The sequence below is a fragment of the Anolis carolinensis genome, chromosome 2, assembly GCF_035594765.1.
Source record: "Anolis carolinensis isolate JA03-04 chromosome 2, rAnoCar3.1.pri, whole genome shotgun sequence".
NCBI classification, from domain to species: domain Eukaryota; kingdom Metazoa; phylum Chordata; class Lepidosauria; order Squamata; family Dactyloidae; genus Anolis; species Anolis carolinensis.
Genome location: NC_085842.1, coordinates 45,034,871 through 45,055,645, shown reverse-complemented (window position 1 = coordinate 45,055,645; position 20,775 = coordinate 45,034,871). Strand labels below are relative to the sequence as shown.

Sequence of the window (20,775 nt, the reverse complement as noted above, 5' to 3'; positions counted from 1 at the left end):
AATTGCAACTAAATCACTTTCTAAAAACTACAGACTTCCCACTCTCCATCTATTCCTTATTAGTCTACTTGTTTTCAATAATAATATAACTCTTCTGTCTAAAGCAAGACTGCTAATTTATGAATCCCAATGTTGATAAATACCTCCATCATTTTTGTGATGAATGAGTTCTATTCTTAACATTAGTAAAATATTTCTTCTTAAGCAACATAGTCAATTTGTCTTGACTATTTCATAGACCTTCATCGGCCATTTTTCTTGTAATGGGATTCTTTCCATCCCTGAACATATGCAGTTCTTGCAGCAGTTATTATATATTGTAGCATTCTCCCAAATTTTCTTTCTAAATGAACATCCAATATTCCCAACAAACAAAACTTGGTCCCTTCTTAAATTTAACTTTAGCAATGTCTTCTAGCATCAAATGTATTTGAATTCAATATTTCAGGGTCTTTTTGCAGCACCACCCCATTCAATAAAATGTCCCAACATTGTACTCACAATTCCAAAATTTGTCAGAGATCTCTTTATACAACTTAGAAAGCCCCTCTGATGTCAAATCCCTCTGTACATAATCTTGTATTTTTTTCCTTTCAAATCGCTGCACAAAATAAATGTAAATGTCTTCATCCACACCTTCTTTTATTGTTCCAGCTGATTTGTGTACCTTTATTTTGTCTTTTGCTTTTTCCTCAACTATTTCATATTTCAACAACAACTTATATATTTTAGTAGAGTAATGTTGTTGAGAGATGCAGGCCAAAACCTGTTTAGAGAGCCAAAATTCCCATACCTTCTGTAGGCTGCATGCAAACAACCCTATACTTTGTTTATTGCATCCAAGAATGTTGTGTTTCATGAACACACACAAAGCAGATGAGAAACAACCAATTGATACATTGAAATAAATACTGTATGCAAAAGAGTATGTGAGGTTAGGATGCTCTTCCAATAATAAAAATAAATATTCTACATGACTGAAGTTACATTGACTCCTACCTGATTTACTTCATCACATGTTGTGTGAAAAATAAGAAATGTGACTATACTTTTGTGTTGTCGAAGGCTTTCATGGCCAGAATTACTGGATTGCTGTGAGTTTTCTGGGCTGTTCAGCCATGTTCTGGGCTGTATGGCTATGTTCCATGCAGTCCAGAAACGTCAGGAGATAATGTTTCTGGAACCCACAGCAACCCAACTATACTTTTTTTCTATAGTACAATATAACAAACAACAACAATAACAATTTTCTTACCTGCTTTTCCTTGAGGCTTGAAGAGGAGTGTATGGCTCATACATCCGCAGAACTGCTATCCATGGCTATTTATGCATGTCTGACCAGTGATTTTCTCCCTAGGCATTTTCTAGGTTTTCCAGCATGACTCCATGGTATTCTGGGGACAGAATTTGTCTTATTTCAATGGGATATGATATTATCCATGGTTTCACATATTCATGTGAAGTCTGAGAACATGTCCCTCATGGGGTTTTCCTGTAATATCTTTAGAGCTTCATCCCTTGTAATAGGAAGGAAGAACAAAACTGTACATGACTGTCTCTAACCGAAAGCATGAGAAGTCACTATAATGGGATTGTTGGGAAGAGGGAATGGTATAGTCAGGTACAACCACTGTATAGATGTTAGGGAACATTGTATTTGTTTTGTATATATGCCTGTGTATAGAGTTTTATTGCTGTTATTTTTGATAAATATGCAATTTTTTAAAAACATCTTATAAATAGAACTTTATCCTAAAGCAAAGCTTGTATCATATATGTTCTTAACATGCACTTTTAAATTGTTATTTTCTTTATAATGAGCTTCTAATTCTTTTGTATTTTAATAAGCCACATTCAAATACAGTGTGCCACCATATAGACAATCCCTTTTGAAGTGGCTTAGTCTCACTCACTAAATCTAGCCATTTCCTTCTAAAAGGGACTACATTGAGCTTCTGAAGGACCCATGATGTATTGCCTGAGACCAGTGCAGCTGCTGATCCTTCATAGAGGAACTTGCTAGAGAGAGACTCTTAAATGGATCCTGCTAATTGGTCTCAAGTTCTCTCTGCCTTGTACCTGCAGTCGCCATTAATAACACACGTCGTTGCTGAAATGTCTGGAAAATCATGGTCAATGCATTTGACATGAGCCTCGATGTATTCAAATTAACTGGATGAGGGAAACATGGACAGAGAGGCTGTCTCTCTTGAAACTATCCCCAGCTCTTGATTTATACATCAAAGATTTCCCTTGCTCCTGAGATCAAAGGCAGAGTTTAACCTTTTGAAGCCTTACTGGAAAAGCTTCGGTTACAATTAAAAATAATTTTAATTGTCAAACTTTGTAAAACTTTACCGACATATTGTTGAAAGAAATCCATGGGGTGCATTGTTGAAATTAGCGGCAATAGATAAGGGCGGTTTGTAGCTTCTTTGAATTTACTGTAATTACAGGTTCGCTGAGCTGCAGACATATACGGAATTGAACTCCAGACCTATGGAGGATGGCAGCTGTGATGTCGTGGTTGACAAACTAACTTATTTCATGAAGTTTGATGCAGGTATAAGGTATTTCTTTGTTTCTGCACTGTATGATACAGAGTCATGAAATCCTTCTGTAGGATAAAAGTGTGAACTATTTCCCATTTGCAATGATGAAAGCCCACAGGATATTTCTGCATCAATCATTGTAATCACTGAACAGGAATTACTGCACTTGTGAAAGTAACAGGAAGTCAAAGCAAGTACAGAGGTCTACAAAAAATAGAAGAACTGTATTTACTTACAAACATCGATGCATCCCCTTTTCTTTCCATAGGTGTCAATATGTACCACCATTTCTGTGATTTTGCCAACCTGTACATTACTCAGCATATGATCAACTCATTTAGCACAGATGTCAACATTGTCATGTGGGATACTGTAAGTAAGAGCTGGTTTCAATGGAGTTAAAGGGGTTCCTAAATATTGAGCTAATTTGGAGATTGAAGCAGAGTTGGGTTGCTGTGAGTTTTCCCAGCTGTATGGCCATGTTCCAGAAGCATTATCTCCTGACGTTTCACCCACATCTATGGCAGGCATCCTCAGAGGTTGTGAGGTCTGTTGAAAACCAGACAAGTGGGGTTTATATATCTGGAATATCCAGGGTGGGAGAAAGAACTCTTGTCTGTTTGAGGCAAGAGTGAATGTTGCAGTCGACCACCTTGATTAGCATTGAATGGAATTGCAGCTTCAAAGCTTGGCTGCTTCCTGCTTGGGGAAATCCTTTGTTGGGAGGTGTTAGCTGGCCCTGATTGTTTCCTGTCTGGAATTCCTGTTTTTTTTTAATGTTGTTCTTTATTTACTATCCTGATTTTAGAGGGTTTTTTTAATACTGGTAGCCAGATTTTGTTCATTTTCCTGGTTTCCTGGTTTCTGTTGAAATTGTGCACATGCTTGAATTTCAGTGGCTTCTGTTTGTAGTCTGACATGGTAGTTGTTAGAGTGACCCAGCATTTCTGTATTCTCAAATAATATGCTGTGTCCAGGTTGGTTGATCAAGTGCTCTGCTGTGGTTGAATTCTCTGGTTGAATCAGTCTGCAGTGCCTTTCCTGTTCCTTGATTCATGTTTGGGCAATGCTGCTGCATTTGGTGGTCCCTGTGTAGACTTGTCCACAGCTGCATAGTATACAGTAGACTCCTGCAGAGGTGAGAGAATCCGTCTTGTCCTTTGCTGAACGTAGCATTTGTTGGATTTTCTTAGTGGGTCTGTAGATAGTTTGTAGGTTGAAGCAGAGTTATTGCTATTTGTCATGCTAATAAACTTAGACAGGGTCTTGGATCTTCTATTCCAACCTCTTCCTCAATCCAGTTTCTGTATTGCTTTGGGTGGAGAAATGTATGTTAATTTTCTATAGTAACTATGGAATGTATTTCCTAAGAATTCATTAATGTTAGTTCCTTATATTGCCAGTTGATGGTGCTAAAGAACTGTCTGAATTTGGTGACTAGCCTTATTATAGTGGGTTGCTGTGGTTATTATATATTCTGTTTTGCTTGGTGTAATGATATTATTTTTCGCTACAGTAGCGTTACCATCTTACTAATACATTCTTGTCCTTTTAAGTATGTGAAACGAAGCAGAACCCCAGTGTGAATCATACATTTATCATGTTTCCAAACAAACAGAAATGACAAAGTGCAACATCATGGCACTTGCACAAAGGTTATTGAGTACTTTGACAAACTAGTGTGATCTAGATCCTTATCTGTTAAAAGACAAATAAAAAATAAAATGCTAAAACTATTGGATGTCCTCTTTAGTTTAATAGTGTTGGGTGTTAGCAGATCTTCATTTTTTATTTTTAATATATTCTAATCTTATACTGAATTATTATTTTAAAATATTTAAAAATGAAAAGTGGGTGTAAAAAGTGCAATGCTAAATATGCCTTTAACTGTCAAACCATAATGAAAGAAGCTCCACAAGCAATATATTGGGTTGTTGTGTGTTTTCCAGGCTGTATGGCCATGTTCCAGAACATGGCCATATAGCCCGGAAAACACACAACAACCCTGTGATTCCGGCCATGGAAGCCTTTGACAACAAGCAATATATTGTTCTTTAAGTATCAGGGCAGCTGCTTATTCCTTTTTATTCATCTTCTATTATGGGTTAAAATTCCGTGTCATTGCTTTTATACTGAGTTGTTTTATCATTCTCTTGGTTCCATTGTATGAAATTGATTTTAAGCACGTGAACTGAATTTACTGTTTGTTGTGAACTTATGGACTTCATTTTAAAGTAGTGCTTCTATTATAATGAAAAGCAGGCTATTTAAAGTAAAGTATGTTAAAGTAAGCAAACAAAATATATATATATTGAGAAATAAAATGGTCATCTCCACCACTGCAGTTCTCCTCTTGAGGCTCACAAGGATCAGTGTATGAGAACAAAAGTCGATACTAATGCTCATCTTTCCAAATAATTAGCCTCTAAAAGAGGCATGCAGCATACATGGAGCTATTTAAAAATATTTATCGGGACATAATTTGGGCCTGTTTTGAAGCCTTCGCCCATTCTCCAAGATGTGTTATGTAGCAGGTTGAAGCATTACATTCATAGCACCTCCCCTCCTTCTGTTGTGTATCCCCTCTTAAATGAAAAATAACTTCAGGTAACTTTTTCTGGAGGCTTTTTTTTATGCCGATTTTAAAAACTGGGCCTTACTCCAGTTGGGAATATGCAGAAGTGTGTGTCTGGGAATATGTATGAGTTTAAAGCATCCCACCCTTTGTTACAGCTTTGGTCTAAATTATGTTCCCAATGTATTTGCATGCCACCTACTAAAGGAAACATGTAGTTTGTGTTTCACTGAACTTAGTTGGCATATGTGGTATAAGGATAGGGAACCTTTTCAAATGTTTTCTACCAACCCCCCCCCCCCCCCCCAATGCTTCCTTACTACTTGGCCATGCCAAACATCTGATGGAAATACGGTCCCACAATTCTATCCTATTAGGCAATTTTAGGATTTGAGCTTTAAAGATGCTATTCTAAAGAAGTCTATTCAATGTGAAATTAATTCAGAGTTGTTTCCAACAGAAGCCTTATTTCTGATAACATTTTTATTTTATTTTTTTCCCTAGAGTGCCTATGGATATGGAGACTTGTTCAGTGAAACATGGAAGGCATTTACAGACTATGAAATAGTACACTTGAAATCATATGATTCAAAAAGAGTATGAGATATTTTTCTTTAGCAAATTGCACATAGTATGTTAAGCCATGTCAATGTTTTACATATTTGGATCTTTAACTTCTATTGAGCTCTTGATGACATTAACTACAACATTTAAATTAGTGTTGCAATATAATTGACCTTTAAAACAAAAGTCACCATGTTTGGACTATCTTTTTTTGCTTGACAAGCAATGATATGACCATGGTTGATTTTCTTAGTTCATTGACTAACATTAAGCCAGCATTCTCTGCTCAGGTGTAATACGGATCAAAGGTAAAGCTGAAATAATAAATGAATAAATAGGCCCAATAGAGCTGTCATTAGAATACTTCTTCTGTTTTAAAAGCGTATCACTGTTACTTATTTCCATGATACAGCACTTTATGAAACCTATCCCCACTGGTTTGCTTTTAATTACTCTGATTTTATCTGCTTGGATTTTAATGTATTGTCCATAATTTTATTTTGTGTATCGTTTATAAGTTTTTGTCAAATATGCTGTGTTGTTGTTTTGGGCTTGTCCCTGTTGTGAGCCGCCCCGAGTCCCTACGGGGAGATGGGGCGGGATAAAAATAAAGTTTAAATAAATATAAAGTCTGTTGTATCAAAAGCTAACAAACATGGATAGTAGTTTGCACTAAGTATAGAGATGTTTGTTGTCACCTGACTAATAAGTTTTGATAGTTTTTATGTAATACTTCCTGCAACACTTGTAGAAAGTTCAGGATTTTTAAAAAAATAAACTAAGGCTATATGTACATTGCCCATTTTTGTAGGTATACACAGAAGGCATCTTATTCACTTATACTTATGGGCCTCTGCAGGGTTAAGAAATAGTTTCATTGCTCAGAACTGAATATTTACATTCTAAAGAACTACTTGCAATTATGTACCTTTTCTCTAAGAAAATAGAAACTTCAAAAATATTTTAGATCTTTGAACATTGTATGCATTTATAACACACAGCCCACCTAAGACTTGATCTAATAATATTTCTACAAGGAGAATAATTATATTTGCATAAGTTGGAAACATACTGTACATACTTGAGTATAAGCTGGGTTTTTCAGCCCTTTTAGGGTTGAAAAAGCCCCCCTCAGCTTATACTCGAGTGGTTACATTCAGGCCGGCTTATATTTGAGTTGGCTTATACTTGAGTATACTGTATAGGTAATCAGAGTTGAACAGTCTTATATTTTTTAAGTCTTATTATTATCTTAAATTACAATTTTATGTAAATATTCAAAAACATTTAACCTGCTGATGCCTTAATTAATGCAATTTTATTGGTATCTATTTTTATTTTTGAAATTTACCAGTAGCTGCTGCATTTCCAACCCTCATCTTATACTCAAGTCAACAATTTTTCCTGGTTTTGTTGTGGTAAAATTAGGTGCCTCAGCTTTTGGTCGTGTCGGCTTATACTTGAGTATATATGGTATTTGAGCAAATGCCACCTCCAAAAACTGGAGTTGACTTACACACTGGCCAATGCTGGACAAGGGATCAAGTGCAGAGACAGCGGAGAAAAAGAGAAAGCCCTCCTTTTCTGTTCCCTTCCTTATCTTCTTTTTAATCTTAAATCAGCAGTGATTTTTCAGCAGAGAAAAAAAATGGTGTGCTTTAAGGCAGAGTGGAGCAACAGCAGCCACTGCAAAGACGGGCTTTCTTTTTTCTGCACATCAGCTTCTGTGCAGAAAAATTGTGGTGGCCCATTTTAATAGGGGTATCCCTATTAATAATAGGCACTCCTATTAAAAAGGGCCACCATCGTTTTTTGTACAGATAAGTTCCTATTAAAAATGATTGCCAGCCCTCTGCTCCACCTCAAGCACTTATTCCTTTCTCTATCTGCATTTGTTCAGATGTAGCCATTTTAAGATCAGCAACACAATATCATCTTATGCTCTATTATAACTCCTCAGATAAACAGATCCTCTCCTTCTCTTTAGTTCTTCCTAAATATGTTTCCTCGATGCATTTTAAAAGGAGATGCAAACATTTGTTTGTTACATGCTGCTAACTTTTACACTTATCCATGGGCAAAATTAAAACCCGTAATTTGGGCTCCAAATTTGCCCTAGACTTATACATGTGTATATATGGTATCTCCCTTTGGTGCAATATGAATATGCTGCAAATGTGGTTGTATGATTAACCTGTATCTATATATTTATGCTGTTGAGTGTGAAAACTATTTCCACCAGGAAAGCGTCCCTTTGTTAGCCACATTTCTGTTTCCATTGTTGCTTTTAATCTTCCTTCCCTTTTCTTATGTAGCTTATCATGCTTTGCTCCTCTGAGGATCCTCTGCCCCTACTGAGCAAAGTTTCCTCTTCGTACGTTCTTCAGTCTTTGTGTCAGATACTGTTTTTGTTTCAGTCGTTTGTTCAATACTTAACATGGGGCGGGTCGAGATTGGAGTACTCTGATCTAGTTTCTGTTGCAATATTAATAGGCCCTACTTTATATTCACCTCTCTTAATTATACATCAGGAGTTCTTCTATAACTTGTTAATTATCTTCCTTTCCCAGGTATGCTTCAAAGAAGCAGTTTTTACATTATTGCCTCGAATGAGGTACGGCTTATTTTATAACACACCATTGGTGAGTAAATCTGGTGGGTATTTGCCCCACTCCTCTTAAAAACCATCCTAAATCAAAATGTATTAATTTCATATCAGGATATGTTAGGTGGAACGATTTAATGATAAAAGCTCCATGTTTCGATACTTCAACAAAAATGGAGCACATTTGCACATTTTTATTCCTATCTCCCTGCTCTGATTTCAGATCTCTGGCTGTCATGGTACCGGATTATTTAGAGCCTTTTCGCAGCATGTGTTACACAGATTAAATGTCACACAAGAAGGACCCAAGGTATTAGTGCTGCATTATGTCATTTTATAACAATCACATTTGATACTCATGTGAAGTTGATTTTGCATGCGTCGGCATCCCTTGCTTCAAATTTTGCTTCTTTTGTAACTTGAGCATTAGCAGTTCTTTTTTTTTCTGCTGTTCACAATCAAAGTTTCATTGTAGTTTAAGTGTTATTGTTTCCAGTGTGCCTTTATGATGACAGAAGTACCAGACTCAAACTCTCTTGCAACAATGAATGAAATATTCAGAATTGTGTGTTGAAAAATGTGGCTATTGTCCTTGATCCATGTCTATATTACAAAGTGTGTGAAACATGCATGATGATAAACCACAATATTAGATTCTTCCACTTCAGAAAGTGTCACCCTGTATCCTAAAACACTTTCTACGGTTTCATTTGCTTCCTTGGTGTGATCAGAAAACCTTCCCTTGTTAATCAGCCAGGGAGAGTCTGGTTTGTCTAGTGATCCACTGAATCCTGGACTGATTTGGGATGTGATTTGGGTTCCTGTCTGCCATCTTAGTTCACAGAAATAATTAATATCATTTAATTAGCTGTTAATTGTATATATGTGTATTCGTACGGTGTGTAACGTTTAGGGGAAAATTAATGTAGAGGCTTTAGAGTTCCTTTAGACCAGTGGTTCTCAACCTGTGGGTCCCCAGATGTTTTTGCCTTCAAATCCCAGAAATCCTAACAGCTGGTAAAATGGCTGGAATTTCTGGGAGTTATAGGACAAAACACCTGGGGATCCACAGATTGAGAGCCAATGCTTTAGACATTCATGGTGGCATATATTACATTTTTATGACAAGAATGTATGATTCCAAGCTCAATGCAACTACACTTGTTGCAGTTCTTAATAGGTCTCATGCAGTTAAACCAAAACCTTGAGTTGTTTTTAATGTTGTGGGTTGGTTGGTTGGATGCTTTGGGATGGAAAGAACAATCCCAGTGTAAGTGGACAACTCTCTTTTTGTCTTCTCCCTCATTGTTTCTTCAAACTACATATAAAGCCCAGTGCATATGCCGTAACTATCATTTTTTCACAGATTCAGCCATAGTTTATGGTGGTTACCTAATCCATTTTGAAAGCCTTTTTGATTTTTAACACCGAAGTTCCCTGTGGATTTTGAGAATGGCTAGACAAAGAATATGAAAAGACCTTTAAATGGCTCAGCTGTTTGTTGCAAATATTGTCTTTTGGGAAAGAGTGTGGACAGAATTGCGCACTATAAGCATCTGTCTTAAGACTTCTCTTAAAGAGTGTGTGGCTCTCCTGTGTGTTGTACAAATGAGGTGATTAAAAAGAAAAGACATTTTAATCACTCTGCTAATTGTTTCCATTAAGGCCACTCATTTTTTCATTGTCATCTGGTCTTTCTTCTCATCTTGATGCAAGCAGATTTATTTGCTGCCTTTCTTCTTCTTCTTCTTCCCTAGGATGGGAAAATCAGGGTTACTATACTTGCCCGAAGTACAGAATATCGGAAGATTTTGAACCAAAACGAGGTTGGATAATTTCTCTCTTAAGTAAAGGTTTTCTGTTTAATGGTGGACACAAAGCAACCCTTCTGAATAGAGAGAATTCAGAGAAATGGGAAAAGAGGAATAATAATATCATACTAACATGTTGGTTCCTTTCTTTTCCTAGCTTGCCAACGCTTTGAAAACACTATCATTGTTTGAGGTCCAAATAGTGAATTATAAATACAAGTAAGTATATTACCAAGCAATAGTGCTCATGCATGTCCTTCATAGGGGGCTTTTCATCTATCTGTCAATATAGTCCTCAAATAGGAATGTTTTATTTAATGGTTTGCCTACTGGAGCTCTTTGTGCAGTGTTGATCCAGAGATTCTCCAGTCCTCAAGAGTAGCCTTCCAGATGCATAAGGTAGATCAGATGAGGAGGGAAATCAACAAAGATCAAAGAGTAAGCACTTTCTGTCACCACAGAGCCATTTTGGATACTACCCAATTACTTTGATGCAAGTCCTATCTGAATTGAGGAAGCTTTTAAAACAGTATGCCAAGCATGCTTAGTAAGTCCTCAGCAAACACATACATATATATTGTAACTTAAAATACAAATCTGAAAACATGAAACAGCAACTTTAGATTATTGATGCTAAGAGTAATAAAGTAATATACAGAATTCTGAAATCCAAAATCCAAAATTATGCACATGCAAGACTCAGATAGTGACACCTTTGGTTTCTGATTGTTCAGTGTACATAAACTTTATTTCACGCACCAAAAGTATTTAAAATAGTGTGTATAAAATTGTCTTCAGGCAATGTGTAAAATGTGTCTATGAAATATAAATGAATTTTGTGTTTAGACTTGAGTCTTGTTGCCACGATATCTCATTATGTACATACTGTGGATCCCAATATAATGAACGATTTTGTATCTGTGGAGTGGCAGAGGTAGAAGATATCACACATATACTGTTTAGTGTAACTTATTTAAGAAAGAGAGAAACAAACCAATACCTCGGGCCATATATTATACAAAAGACACACTGGGATCCTTATATTAAAACTACATATTATTGGTCTGCCAGAATGCTAAAATAACATGCAAAATGGCCCTTTTTCTATTTAAAGCAACTCAGCTGAGAACTGCATATTTAGAGTCAATTAGTGTAAATTGTAGGGGTGATGCAGCCGATCTTGAACCCTTGTTAACAGCTTTGGTTGCAATGTGGGTTGTATGTTGTATGTGTTAAATGTGTTTTGTCAAATGTTTTGATATGACCAATAGGCTAATCAATAGAACAGTGGTTCCCAACTGGTGGGTCCCCAGGTGTTTTGGCCTACAGCTCCCAGAAATCCCAGCCACTTTACCAGGTGTTAGGATTTCTGGGAGTTGAAGGCCAAAACATCTGGGGACCCACCAGTTGAGGACCACTGCAAAACGTAGAGCATATTTGTATTTACATATATGCCAATACAGGTGAATTCAAAATCTACTTTTGGTCCCAAGCATTTTGGATAAGAGCTGTAATGGATTGATTGTAAATAACATTGTAATAATGTGAATCTCAAAAAGTAGAAACATTGCACTGTTTAATGGTCTGTTTCAAAGTCACCCTATTAATTTCTTCAGCATGATTGCTGCAAGGAGATCCTTTATTTTAATGTGTATCTATTTTTTCCACTATAGAGTTATTGGATACCTTTGCCAATCCTCCAGCAATTTGTGAATTATGTATTATGCACTTTGCCTCACACATACAGTACATGTTAAATATGATTTTCATATGCTTTCTTTAGAGAGCTTGATTTTAAGGAGCAACTAAAGATTACACAGAATTCGGATATATTCATAGGAATGCATGGAGCTGGTCTCACCCATCTCCTCTTTCTGCCAGACTGGGCTGTCATCTTCGAACTGTAAGCCTGCCTGTCATAGTTATACTTGTATGTTTCATATTTCTTCATGGATTTAGGTGAACATAGGATACAATCTCCTACTTCAAAGAGGGTTTCCAAACTGTCTCTTAGTAGATGTGTACAGAGATATATGGTCTTTTCAGTGATGGTAGCTATCAAACCTATTAGGCATTACTTGAAGAAATGTTTATTCTTCACCAGTTGTGTCACACTGCACTTTAGCTTTGTTTGGATACCTCCTAACCCCTGGGCAGCCTTAAGGCAAAATACATTGTCTTATGTCTTACAATAATATTTGAGTTGGGAGAGACTGCTAGGGCCATCCAGTCCAACCCTCCTGCTATGCAAGAAAACACAGTCAAACTACCCCTGACAGATGGCCACCCAGTCTCTGCTTGAAAAGCTAGTTGGTAAAATTACCCCAGGACTAAAAAGTTCCCTTCTAAATATTTTCATGCTGATATTTCCTCTCCCCAATTCCCATTTTTTAAATTCGTACTGCAAAACACAGGCAATTCTTTTCCCAATAAGTCCTCATCTTGTCTGCCTTTTTCTAGGTACAACTGCGAGGATGAACGCTGCTATTTGGATCTAGCAAGGCTGAGAGGCGTCCATTACATCACCTGGGAAAAGAAGGATAAAGTCTTCCCCCAGGATGAGGTAGTGCATTGGATGGAAATAACTCACCCTGTTTTTGTTTTGTGTAAAATGTTTTACCCTTCTCAGTTCTTCCACATGAAATATGATTCTGCTGCTACAGTCCAAATTAAATTCTCTGCTCTGATTAAGAAGTCATTTTATATTAAAAGCTGGGGGAGGAAGAGAAGTAAAATTAATTGGCTGTTAGTTCAGATTGTCAATAACATTGCTGTTAGGTGTTTTCCTACTGACGTCGTTGCTCTGGGGTCGATCGATGAATCAGTGATTATGAATGAAAATAATTACTCAAGTTGCCACTTGTTTTCCAGCAAATAGCTGACTTACTTGCTTTTGTATAACCATTTTTAACTCCCTTTCTTCAGGGCCATCATCCAACACTAGGAAAACACCCGAAGTTTACAAATTACTCCTTCGGCGTGGAAGAATTTGTCCATCTCGTACTTTTGGCAGCTGATCATGTTTCACAACACTCCAAGTGGCCTTTTAGGAGAAAACATGACGAATTCTAAGTCACCTGTATGGTTTTATACAGTGTTTTAAATGTCACCTATTTTGATATACAATCATTAATGGTTAACATTTTTTTCCTGGAGGGAGAAGGGTAAAAGGTTAAAAGAAATGGGAGTTACATCCTATATATCACTCTAAGCCTTTTGTTTCTGCATTTCACTTTTCTAAGTGTCGATTTCCCTTTGTACGTTTACTTGAGGAATTTATATTATGCAAGATCTATTTATTAAGGTTACTAATGTTTGCACTCTTTCCCCTCCTATTTATTTTGTGCTTGCCACCTTCATTGCAAGAAAAGGAGGTTTGAAGCTACAGAGTTAAAAGAGAAGCACATCACTTTGAGTCCTTCCTTCTTCTAATTACTATAAAAATGTACAAGAGTTTCATGACTTTCATTTTATTTTATTGCATGCACGTCATTCCACAACACTGGAAAGATGATAGGGAAAAGGAATTTGTAAAAGTTTTCAGGTTAAGTATTGTAAAGTTCCTTAGGAAATACATCAAATAATGCTTTTAGACTTCAGTTTCTAGCAGTCCCAACAAGGAAAGCTGGTGGGAGCTGAAGTCCAACTTGCACCCAAAATTGACCACATATTAAAGTAGAGAACCTAGAAATTCCTTTCTATACCCTCCATCATGATCCCGTTGTCAGCATCTGCCAGACGTTGGCAACAGAGGATCTAGAGCAGTGGTTCCTAACTTTTTTTGACCAGGGACCACTTTGCCCAGGGACCACTTGAACAGGGAAGACTTTCCCCAGGGACCACTCTCCAACGTTAGTACTGAAAGGTATATGAATCAGCTTTTGATCAACTTTAGATTTGGTTTGATTATTTGGGGTGCTGATTCAGAAAATTGCATTGGATAGGCCAATCAGCTCTAGTTTCTGATATAGAGTATATGCCATCCAATAGTCGCCATCTGCTCACCCACAGAAAACCACATTTAATAATCTAGAGCTGATGTTGTCTATCCAATGAAATGATCAGCTTTGTGGAAAGGAATGGAAATAAAATAAATTAAATAAATAAAGAAGGAGGAGGTTCACGGACCAGATTTTTGTTTTTTTGGCCCAGCAGGTTGAGAACCACTGATCTAGAGATTAAAGAGATAACATTTTAACCAAAAACATGAATAAGCACAGAATAATAGATTTGGAAAAGATCACAAGGGCCATCCAGTCAAGCCTTTTGCCATACAGGAACATACACTCAAAGTACTTCTGGCAGATGGCCAATCAAACCAGCAAAAATGGAAGGACGACTATGTATCCAACATTAGAACTACTATATATATTCATGTATAAGGGTGCAAATTATAGTTTTAAAATCGACCCCAAAAACTGGGCCGACTTGTTTACAGCTCAGTGAAAGTAATCTATATATATAAAAGGGTAATGAAATTTTGACCTAGGACAAAACAACAAAACTACACATCCCAGAAACACTAAACTTGGCAGCACAACCCCTCATCCATGCCTCTATGTTCATACAACAAAAAGAAAAGAAAAATAAAGTCCTAATTAGAGGGAGAAGGAATAATTGTTTTTATCCAATTGCTGCCAGTTAGAAGGCTAAGCTCCGCCCACTTGGTCTCCTTGCAACCCACTCAGCCCAGGGGACAGGCAGAGTTAGACCTCACTTAGGCCTCTTCCACACTGCCTATAAAATACAGATTATCAGATTTGAACTGGATTATATGGCAGTGTAGACTCAAGGCCCTTCCACACAGCTATATAACCCATTTATAATGGACTTAATGTCAGGGGAAAACCTTTACCCTTTACCTTACCTACCACCAATTTCTCAAGACTTTATTTCCCATACCACCATACTTCACCACAGAAATGTGTGGCCGGGCACAGCTAGTCTATATATATAAAAGGGTAATGAAATTTCGGCCTAGGACAAAACAACAAAACTACACATCCCAGAAACACTAAACTTGGCAGCACAACTCCTCATCCATGCCTCTACGTTCATATAACAAAAAGCTCCAGCTACTCCAGAAAGCGGCCAGGCTTTGAGACTGCAAGGCTATTCCCTGCTATTCCACCTGACCAACAAAGGATTCCCATAAGCCACAGCAACGAGTGGCCGGGTACAGCTAATATATAACATCATCTCTACTAAAGATAGTAAAAAGCAAAAGCTTTGTCTATGTAGAACCTAGAAGAAGCACTGACTCCCTGTGGTGCTGCTTCTATCCTTTTTGAATGCCTGGAAGGGAAAATGGTGGCGGTGGCAGCTGGGGTATCTGGCTCCCTGAAGCGGTGCTGGCACCTATGTCTTTCCACAGAATGAGCCTTCACTTATCAATAGGTCATATCAAAATCCCTAATTTTTGTCCCAAAAACTGCTCTTGACTTATACTTGAGGTCTGGTTGTACAAGAGTATAAGAGTATGCCTAGCATATGTGGTATCTAGAGTAGTCCGATTAAAATAGAAAGGCAGGTTAATTGCAATTAATAAGCACCCTTCATTTCAACAACACTTTAAAATGCTTAACTTTAAATAGTAAGGGTATACCCATCACTTTTTTCTGACGAAGAAAACAAATCTCCAGAACAGAGAGCAACTTTGAGAGTAATTTGAAGTTGTGCATAGCAGGATTTTTATATTCAGGCCAATAGTCAAAACAAGGGTATTTTCTGGAATTGGGTTGCATAGCTGTTTTTGGTTTAAAATAAAATTGCCTAGTTGAGGCATGTCTTTTTTTAAAAGTACGTTTATCATAAAGTGTACTTTGGATCTTGAATAGCTCTCAGGTTTTCAAGCAACTCTGATTTACCTTCCGGCTTGGCTTTTTGTTTCTATTGCTGCACCCATCCATTTCATATTTACATTGATTATGTAGTCATTTAATTATTCAACAGGTCTGTGATGTACCTGTGTGGCCTGAGGACAGATCATGTAGCAAATGCCATAATTGCTTTCTTCTCACCAGTAAAGTCCTAATTCTAGAACTATGATGCTGTGCATAACAGAGCTCATTTCCTGATGCAGAGGTCTGTTTATAAACGGGACTAGTATTTTAAACTGTCTTACAAAAACAAAAACGAGATATCCATGTGCAGAAGTGCTTCCAAAACAAAACAAAACTTTTCATATGTTTTCAAGAATTCGAGTCTTGTGGCAGATATTTAACTTAAAGCTTTCAGATAATTAATTACCTTTAAGTAGATCAGTGGTTCTCAACCTGGGGTCCCCAGATGTTTTTGGCCTTCAACTCCCAGAAATCCTAACAGCTGGTAATCTGACTGGGATTTCTGGGAGCTGTGGGCCAAAAACATCTGGGTGCCCCAGGTTGAGACCCACTGATGTAGATGTTGCCATTATTTATGTCCAGAGTCCCATTTAGGTTGCTATTCTAGTATAAAATAGTTGGATGAGTAGTTACACTATTTTGCAGTAGCACAATAGCACACAAAAGAACCAAACCATATTACACACTACATAATCACTTATACAGGAGTGGCATCCATTATAACTATTGTTATATATTTATGTTACACTCAAAGGGGCTAGGACCTTGGCCTATGTCTTTACAAAAATAATGGCATATATACCAATACACTCTAGACCTTGCTTCTTTCAAAGTCCCTGTGACTTCAGTAGGCACATCGCTTTGAAAACCAATGCCTTGAGAGTTTATCACAGTTGTGGCACAGGCCCATTTCTCTCCTGTCCTCTTAACTATGGACATGAAATCAATGGAACTTAACAGTTAGTTACAGCAAGCCTAAATCTTAATGATTTTAGTAGCTCTGCTCTAAGCATGACTAAATCTGGATGCAAGCTATGGAAAGTACCAAGTCAATATTGTTACTGACTTGCATATTTTATTGACATGTTTTGCCTTTGGTTTGACAGCACTCTAGTATCTCTTTCCAGGTGATCACTTTGGAATAAGGACGGAAGGTTTGTTGTAAGGAGGACTTCATTTCAGAGTTTTGTCTTGTTTGTGTATAGCATTTTGGAGGCCAGGTAAACACTATATCAACTCAATCAAGTGTCCATGACATGCCTAGTGTCCATTGTAGAAATACTGTAGTATCTAAAATAATTTAAATTAATATATACCACCATATCACCTTGAAAATACTTTATCTCATCTGAAATTTGAAACTAAGATAGGTTAATTTTCATTAGCTCTTGGAATGGCTGCCACATGAGGTATTAAGCGGGTTTTGGAGAGAATCCTGCCTAAAATCATGATATTGGATAGATGGGTCAATGGTCTGATTCTGAATTAACCACCTCTCTTGATTTCCAAAGTAGTTTGCATCTTTTTTCAAACATGAGCACATACCTAACACACATATACATACATGCACAAACAGCAAGGGATTGAAACCTGTGTTTGAACACAATCCTGAATGAGTCGCTAGCAAATTTTGCTGCATAGAATTGGCCCTCTAAAGCCTCAAAGAAACATTTTTCTCATTGGTATGCAAAGGCAAGAAAGTGTTATATTGTACTTGAGTGGTATGTAACCATGGATATTATTGACTTCTATTTCTTAACAATCATAAGCAATTTCATAGAGTGTGGGCCTATTTGCTGTCCTGCCTATAGGGGTAAAATGAATTACTGTAATAGTGGCTTACATATAGATCTCCTGTGATTTGAAGCATTGCAAAAGATCTCTGAAATGGAATGAATTACGAGATTTGCCTTCCCTTCTTGAACCAGGGCAATTGACTGAGAAAGCTGTGTTTATAGAACTCGATAGGAACTGTAAAAGCAAAATTGTACTTTTGACATGTAAAATAAGTATTTCAAAATGCACTGTTCTTTAAAAAAATTTCATTGATCCATAAGCTTCATTTTAAACAAGCCGAAAAATATAAATATGTGTTAGAATGATTATATAAAAGTGCCATTAAAAAAAGAAATGGGGTTAATGCGAACATTCATATATTTACTTAGGAAGAAACACTTTATTGAGTCAGATCACTGTATCTTACCATCAAGAGTTGTGTCAGAATCCAAAATGGGAAGTATTTTGTAAGGTTTTCTATAGAACTGTTTGCTGCCTGAAACAAAGTGTTGACCCTTGCCCTGTATCTCAGCAGTAAGCTCAAATCCTTGTGAAGTGACCTATAGTGATTTTATTGTCTTCAGTATATTTCTGCATGGGTCAAATGAAAGGTTCTCTCCTTTAACCCTCTGCAATCAGTTCAGGCGATGTATGGCTAGTTCCACAGCAGAAGCTTTTCTTCTAGGGCCCTTCCATACAGCCATATAACCCAGAATATCAAGGCAGATAATCCACAATACCTGCTTGGAACTGGATGATCTGAGCCCACACTGCCAGAAAATTCAGTCCAATTGGATTTTACAAGAAGAAATGCAGGTTTCTCTGGAGCTTCCAGGTGTTTTTGATGTTGGGACAGCTGGTTTGGGCTGGATCTAGGGCAATCTAATGTCCACACATCTGAATGACCCATCGCTGTTTCACTGACCAGAATTAACTACCTGGCAAAGCCTTGCTAGTGATATCATGTTTCTAGTTTTCACGTGGTTTCTTGCAGAGATCTTTGCATATAATATTCAATGTTTACCTGAAAAAAGACATAATTATCTCCCCCAATGTAATTCAACTTCAGTAGAACATTATCTTTAGTAGAACATTATCTTAGTCACTTTGGATCTATTGTTTGCTGCTGCTCCTACTTGCCATAAGCAAAGGCATTGCATTGTATCTATACCTGGAATACATGTATCTTACTACAGGATATATCTTGAACTGGTCTTGGCCAGTTGGGCAGATTGGGGACAGATTCAGTCTCTGCTGGATGGACAACACTCCCCTCAAAGGCTCAGGGTCACAACTTGGATGTAATCATGGATTCATTCTTGAATCTGGATCATGACTCCACTCTATAAATGCTGTAAATAAATAAATAAAATAAATAATTCCCTTAGCTCTGTCGTGTGGAATCCTAGGATTTGCAGAGACAATAGAAGTGAAAGAAAAACACTAAAATTGTGTAAGGTGAAAGAACCCCAGGTTTTTGTGGGTGTCCAGGTGTGTATTTGCACAGTACATTCTTTTCAGACTATAACAACATTGTATAGTACCAGTGCACATAAGACTGCATTTGAAAGGTATTTCAAAGCTCCAACTGGTCCAATAAGTCACAGATTGCTGCAACCAGCACATTATGACAGCTTCAATGGAAACAAGTCTGCTTCCAGGGATAACTCAACCTGCTATTGCATATAATCCTTTTGTATGACTGAACCAAGAGTATTCAGTCTTTTTTCTAGCCAGGTTCAGTAATCTAAGGCCTATGTGAGTTTTGAGTTTTTCAGGCACGACTGTGGATGCATCTGTACTGTAGCATTATTGCAGTTTGATACCATGACGCAATGGTATGCAATCCTGGCAATTTTACAAAATCTTTAGCCTTTTCTGCCAAAAAGGATGCTGGTGCAAAATCGCAGGAGTCTATAGCATTGAGTCATGGCAGTTAAACTAGGATCAAACTACATTGGTTCCACAGTGTAGACACACTTTCTCTTTGTGTAGAACAGTGGTTCTCAACCTGTGGGTCCCCAGATGTTTTGGCCTTCAACTCCCAGAAATCCTAACATCTGGTAAACTGGCCGGGATTTCTGGGAGTTGTAGGCCAAAACACCTGGGGACCCCAGGTTGAGAACCACTGGTCCAGAAGTACATTTCTGTTGTTCTGATGGCTACTCCCAGGATCTGGAACTTGCTGCCATGAGAAGCTGAACTACACTTTTTCTTCCACTGCACAAGCCTTCGACATTTAAGCTTGGTTACCAGATGTGTTAACAAGTTGAATGCTGTTTTATTTAAAACAGATGTGTTTACGTTTGTTTTAAAACTGTTTTTTTTCTGTGTTAATATACTTGTTTTGTTTTAATTCTGTTACTGTATGCCCCTTTTGATGAAATTTCTTTGGGGGAAAGCAAGCAAATATATTACCCTCCAAGAGACGCAAGATACTTTGTTTTTTAGACTGGAGAGAGTTGTCATTAATTGCAAATGCAACAAAATATTTCTACAAGACAGGTTGTGTCCTGTTTGCACTACTAATTCTTTTGAAAAGCTTTTTTGCTATTGACATGAATTGAGTTTGCCAAATGTGTTTTTGTTTCTAAATAGATATCAGTGTTAACTGTAGATGTTGACTCTGTTTTTGAAATAAATACTATCTTGATGTTTATAGTACTGTGTTGTGAGTTTTCTGGGCTGTATGGCCATGTTCCGAAGCATTCTCTTCTGACATTTCGGCCATATCTATGGCAGGCATCCTCAGAGGTTGAGGGGTCTGTTGGAAACTAAGTAAGTGAGGTTTATATATTTGTGGAAGGTCCAGGGTGGGTGAAATAACTCTTGTCTGCTTGAATATGTGTGAATGTTGCAATTTGCCACCTTGACTAGTATTTTAATGGCCCGCAGTACTTTCTCTTTCGTTTTGTAGTCAGGCTATCTTCTACTTGCAGCATGAGCCAACTCATTTGAAATACCTAGAGAGTATAGACAAAACGAGAAAGCCTGCTTTCCATAAATACTGAAATATATGATAGTTTAAAAATTAACCAAATTTCTATGA

At 37.3% G+C, this 20,775-nt stretch overlaps 1 protein-coding gene across 3 annotated transcripts in view; it reads left to right on the top strand.

Annotated features, from left to right (window-relative positions):
• eogt (EGF domain specific O-linked N-acetylglucosamine transferase) overlaps nucleotides 1-20,385 on the top strand; it is a 33,231-nt gene extending 12,846 nt beyond the window's left edge. For all 3 annotated transcript variants that reach the window (XM_062969692.1, XM_008105396.3, XM_008105397.3), the window contains exons 7-16: nucleotides 2,457-2,563; nucleotides 2,821-2,924; nucleotides 5,632-5,724; nucleotides 8,262-8,333; nucleotides 8,520-8,606; nucleotides 10,054-10,122; nucleotides 10,265-10,326; nucleotides 11,891-12,010; nucleotides 12,568-12,670; nucleotides 13,033-20,385. In XM_062969692.1, the coding sequence (XP_062825762.1) occupies nucleotides 2,457-2,563; nucleotides 2,821-2,924; nucleotides 5,632-5,724; nucleotides 8,262-8,333; nucleotides 8,520-8,606; nucleotides 10,054-10,122; nucleotides 10,265-10,326; nucleotides 11,891-12,010; nucleotides 12,568-12,670; nucleotides 13,033-13,179 (964 nt within the window). In that variant the 3' untranslated portion in view covers nucleotides 13,180-20,385. The remainder of the gene's footprint in view (nucleotides 1-2,456; nucleotides 2,564-2,820; nucleotides 2,925-5,631; nucleotides 5,725-8,261; nucleotides 8,334-8,519; nucleotides 8,607-10,053; nucleotides 10,123-10,264; nucleotides 10,327-11,890; nucleotides 12,011-12,567; nucleotides 12,671-13,032) is intronic.
• The last annotated feature ends 390 nt before the right edge of the window (nucleotides 20,386-20,775 follow it).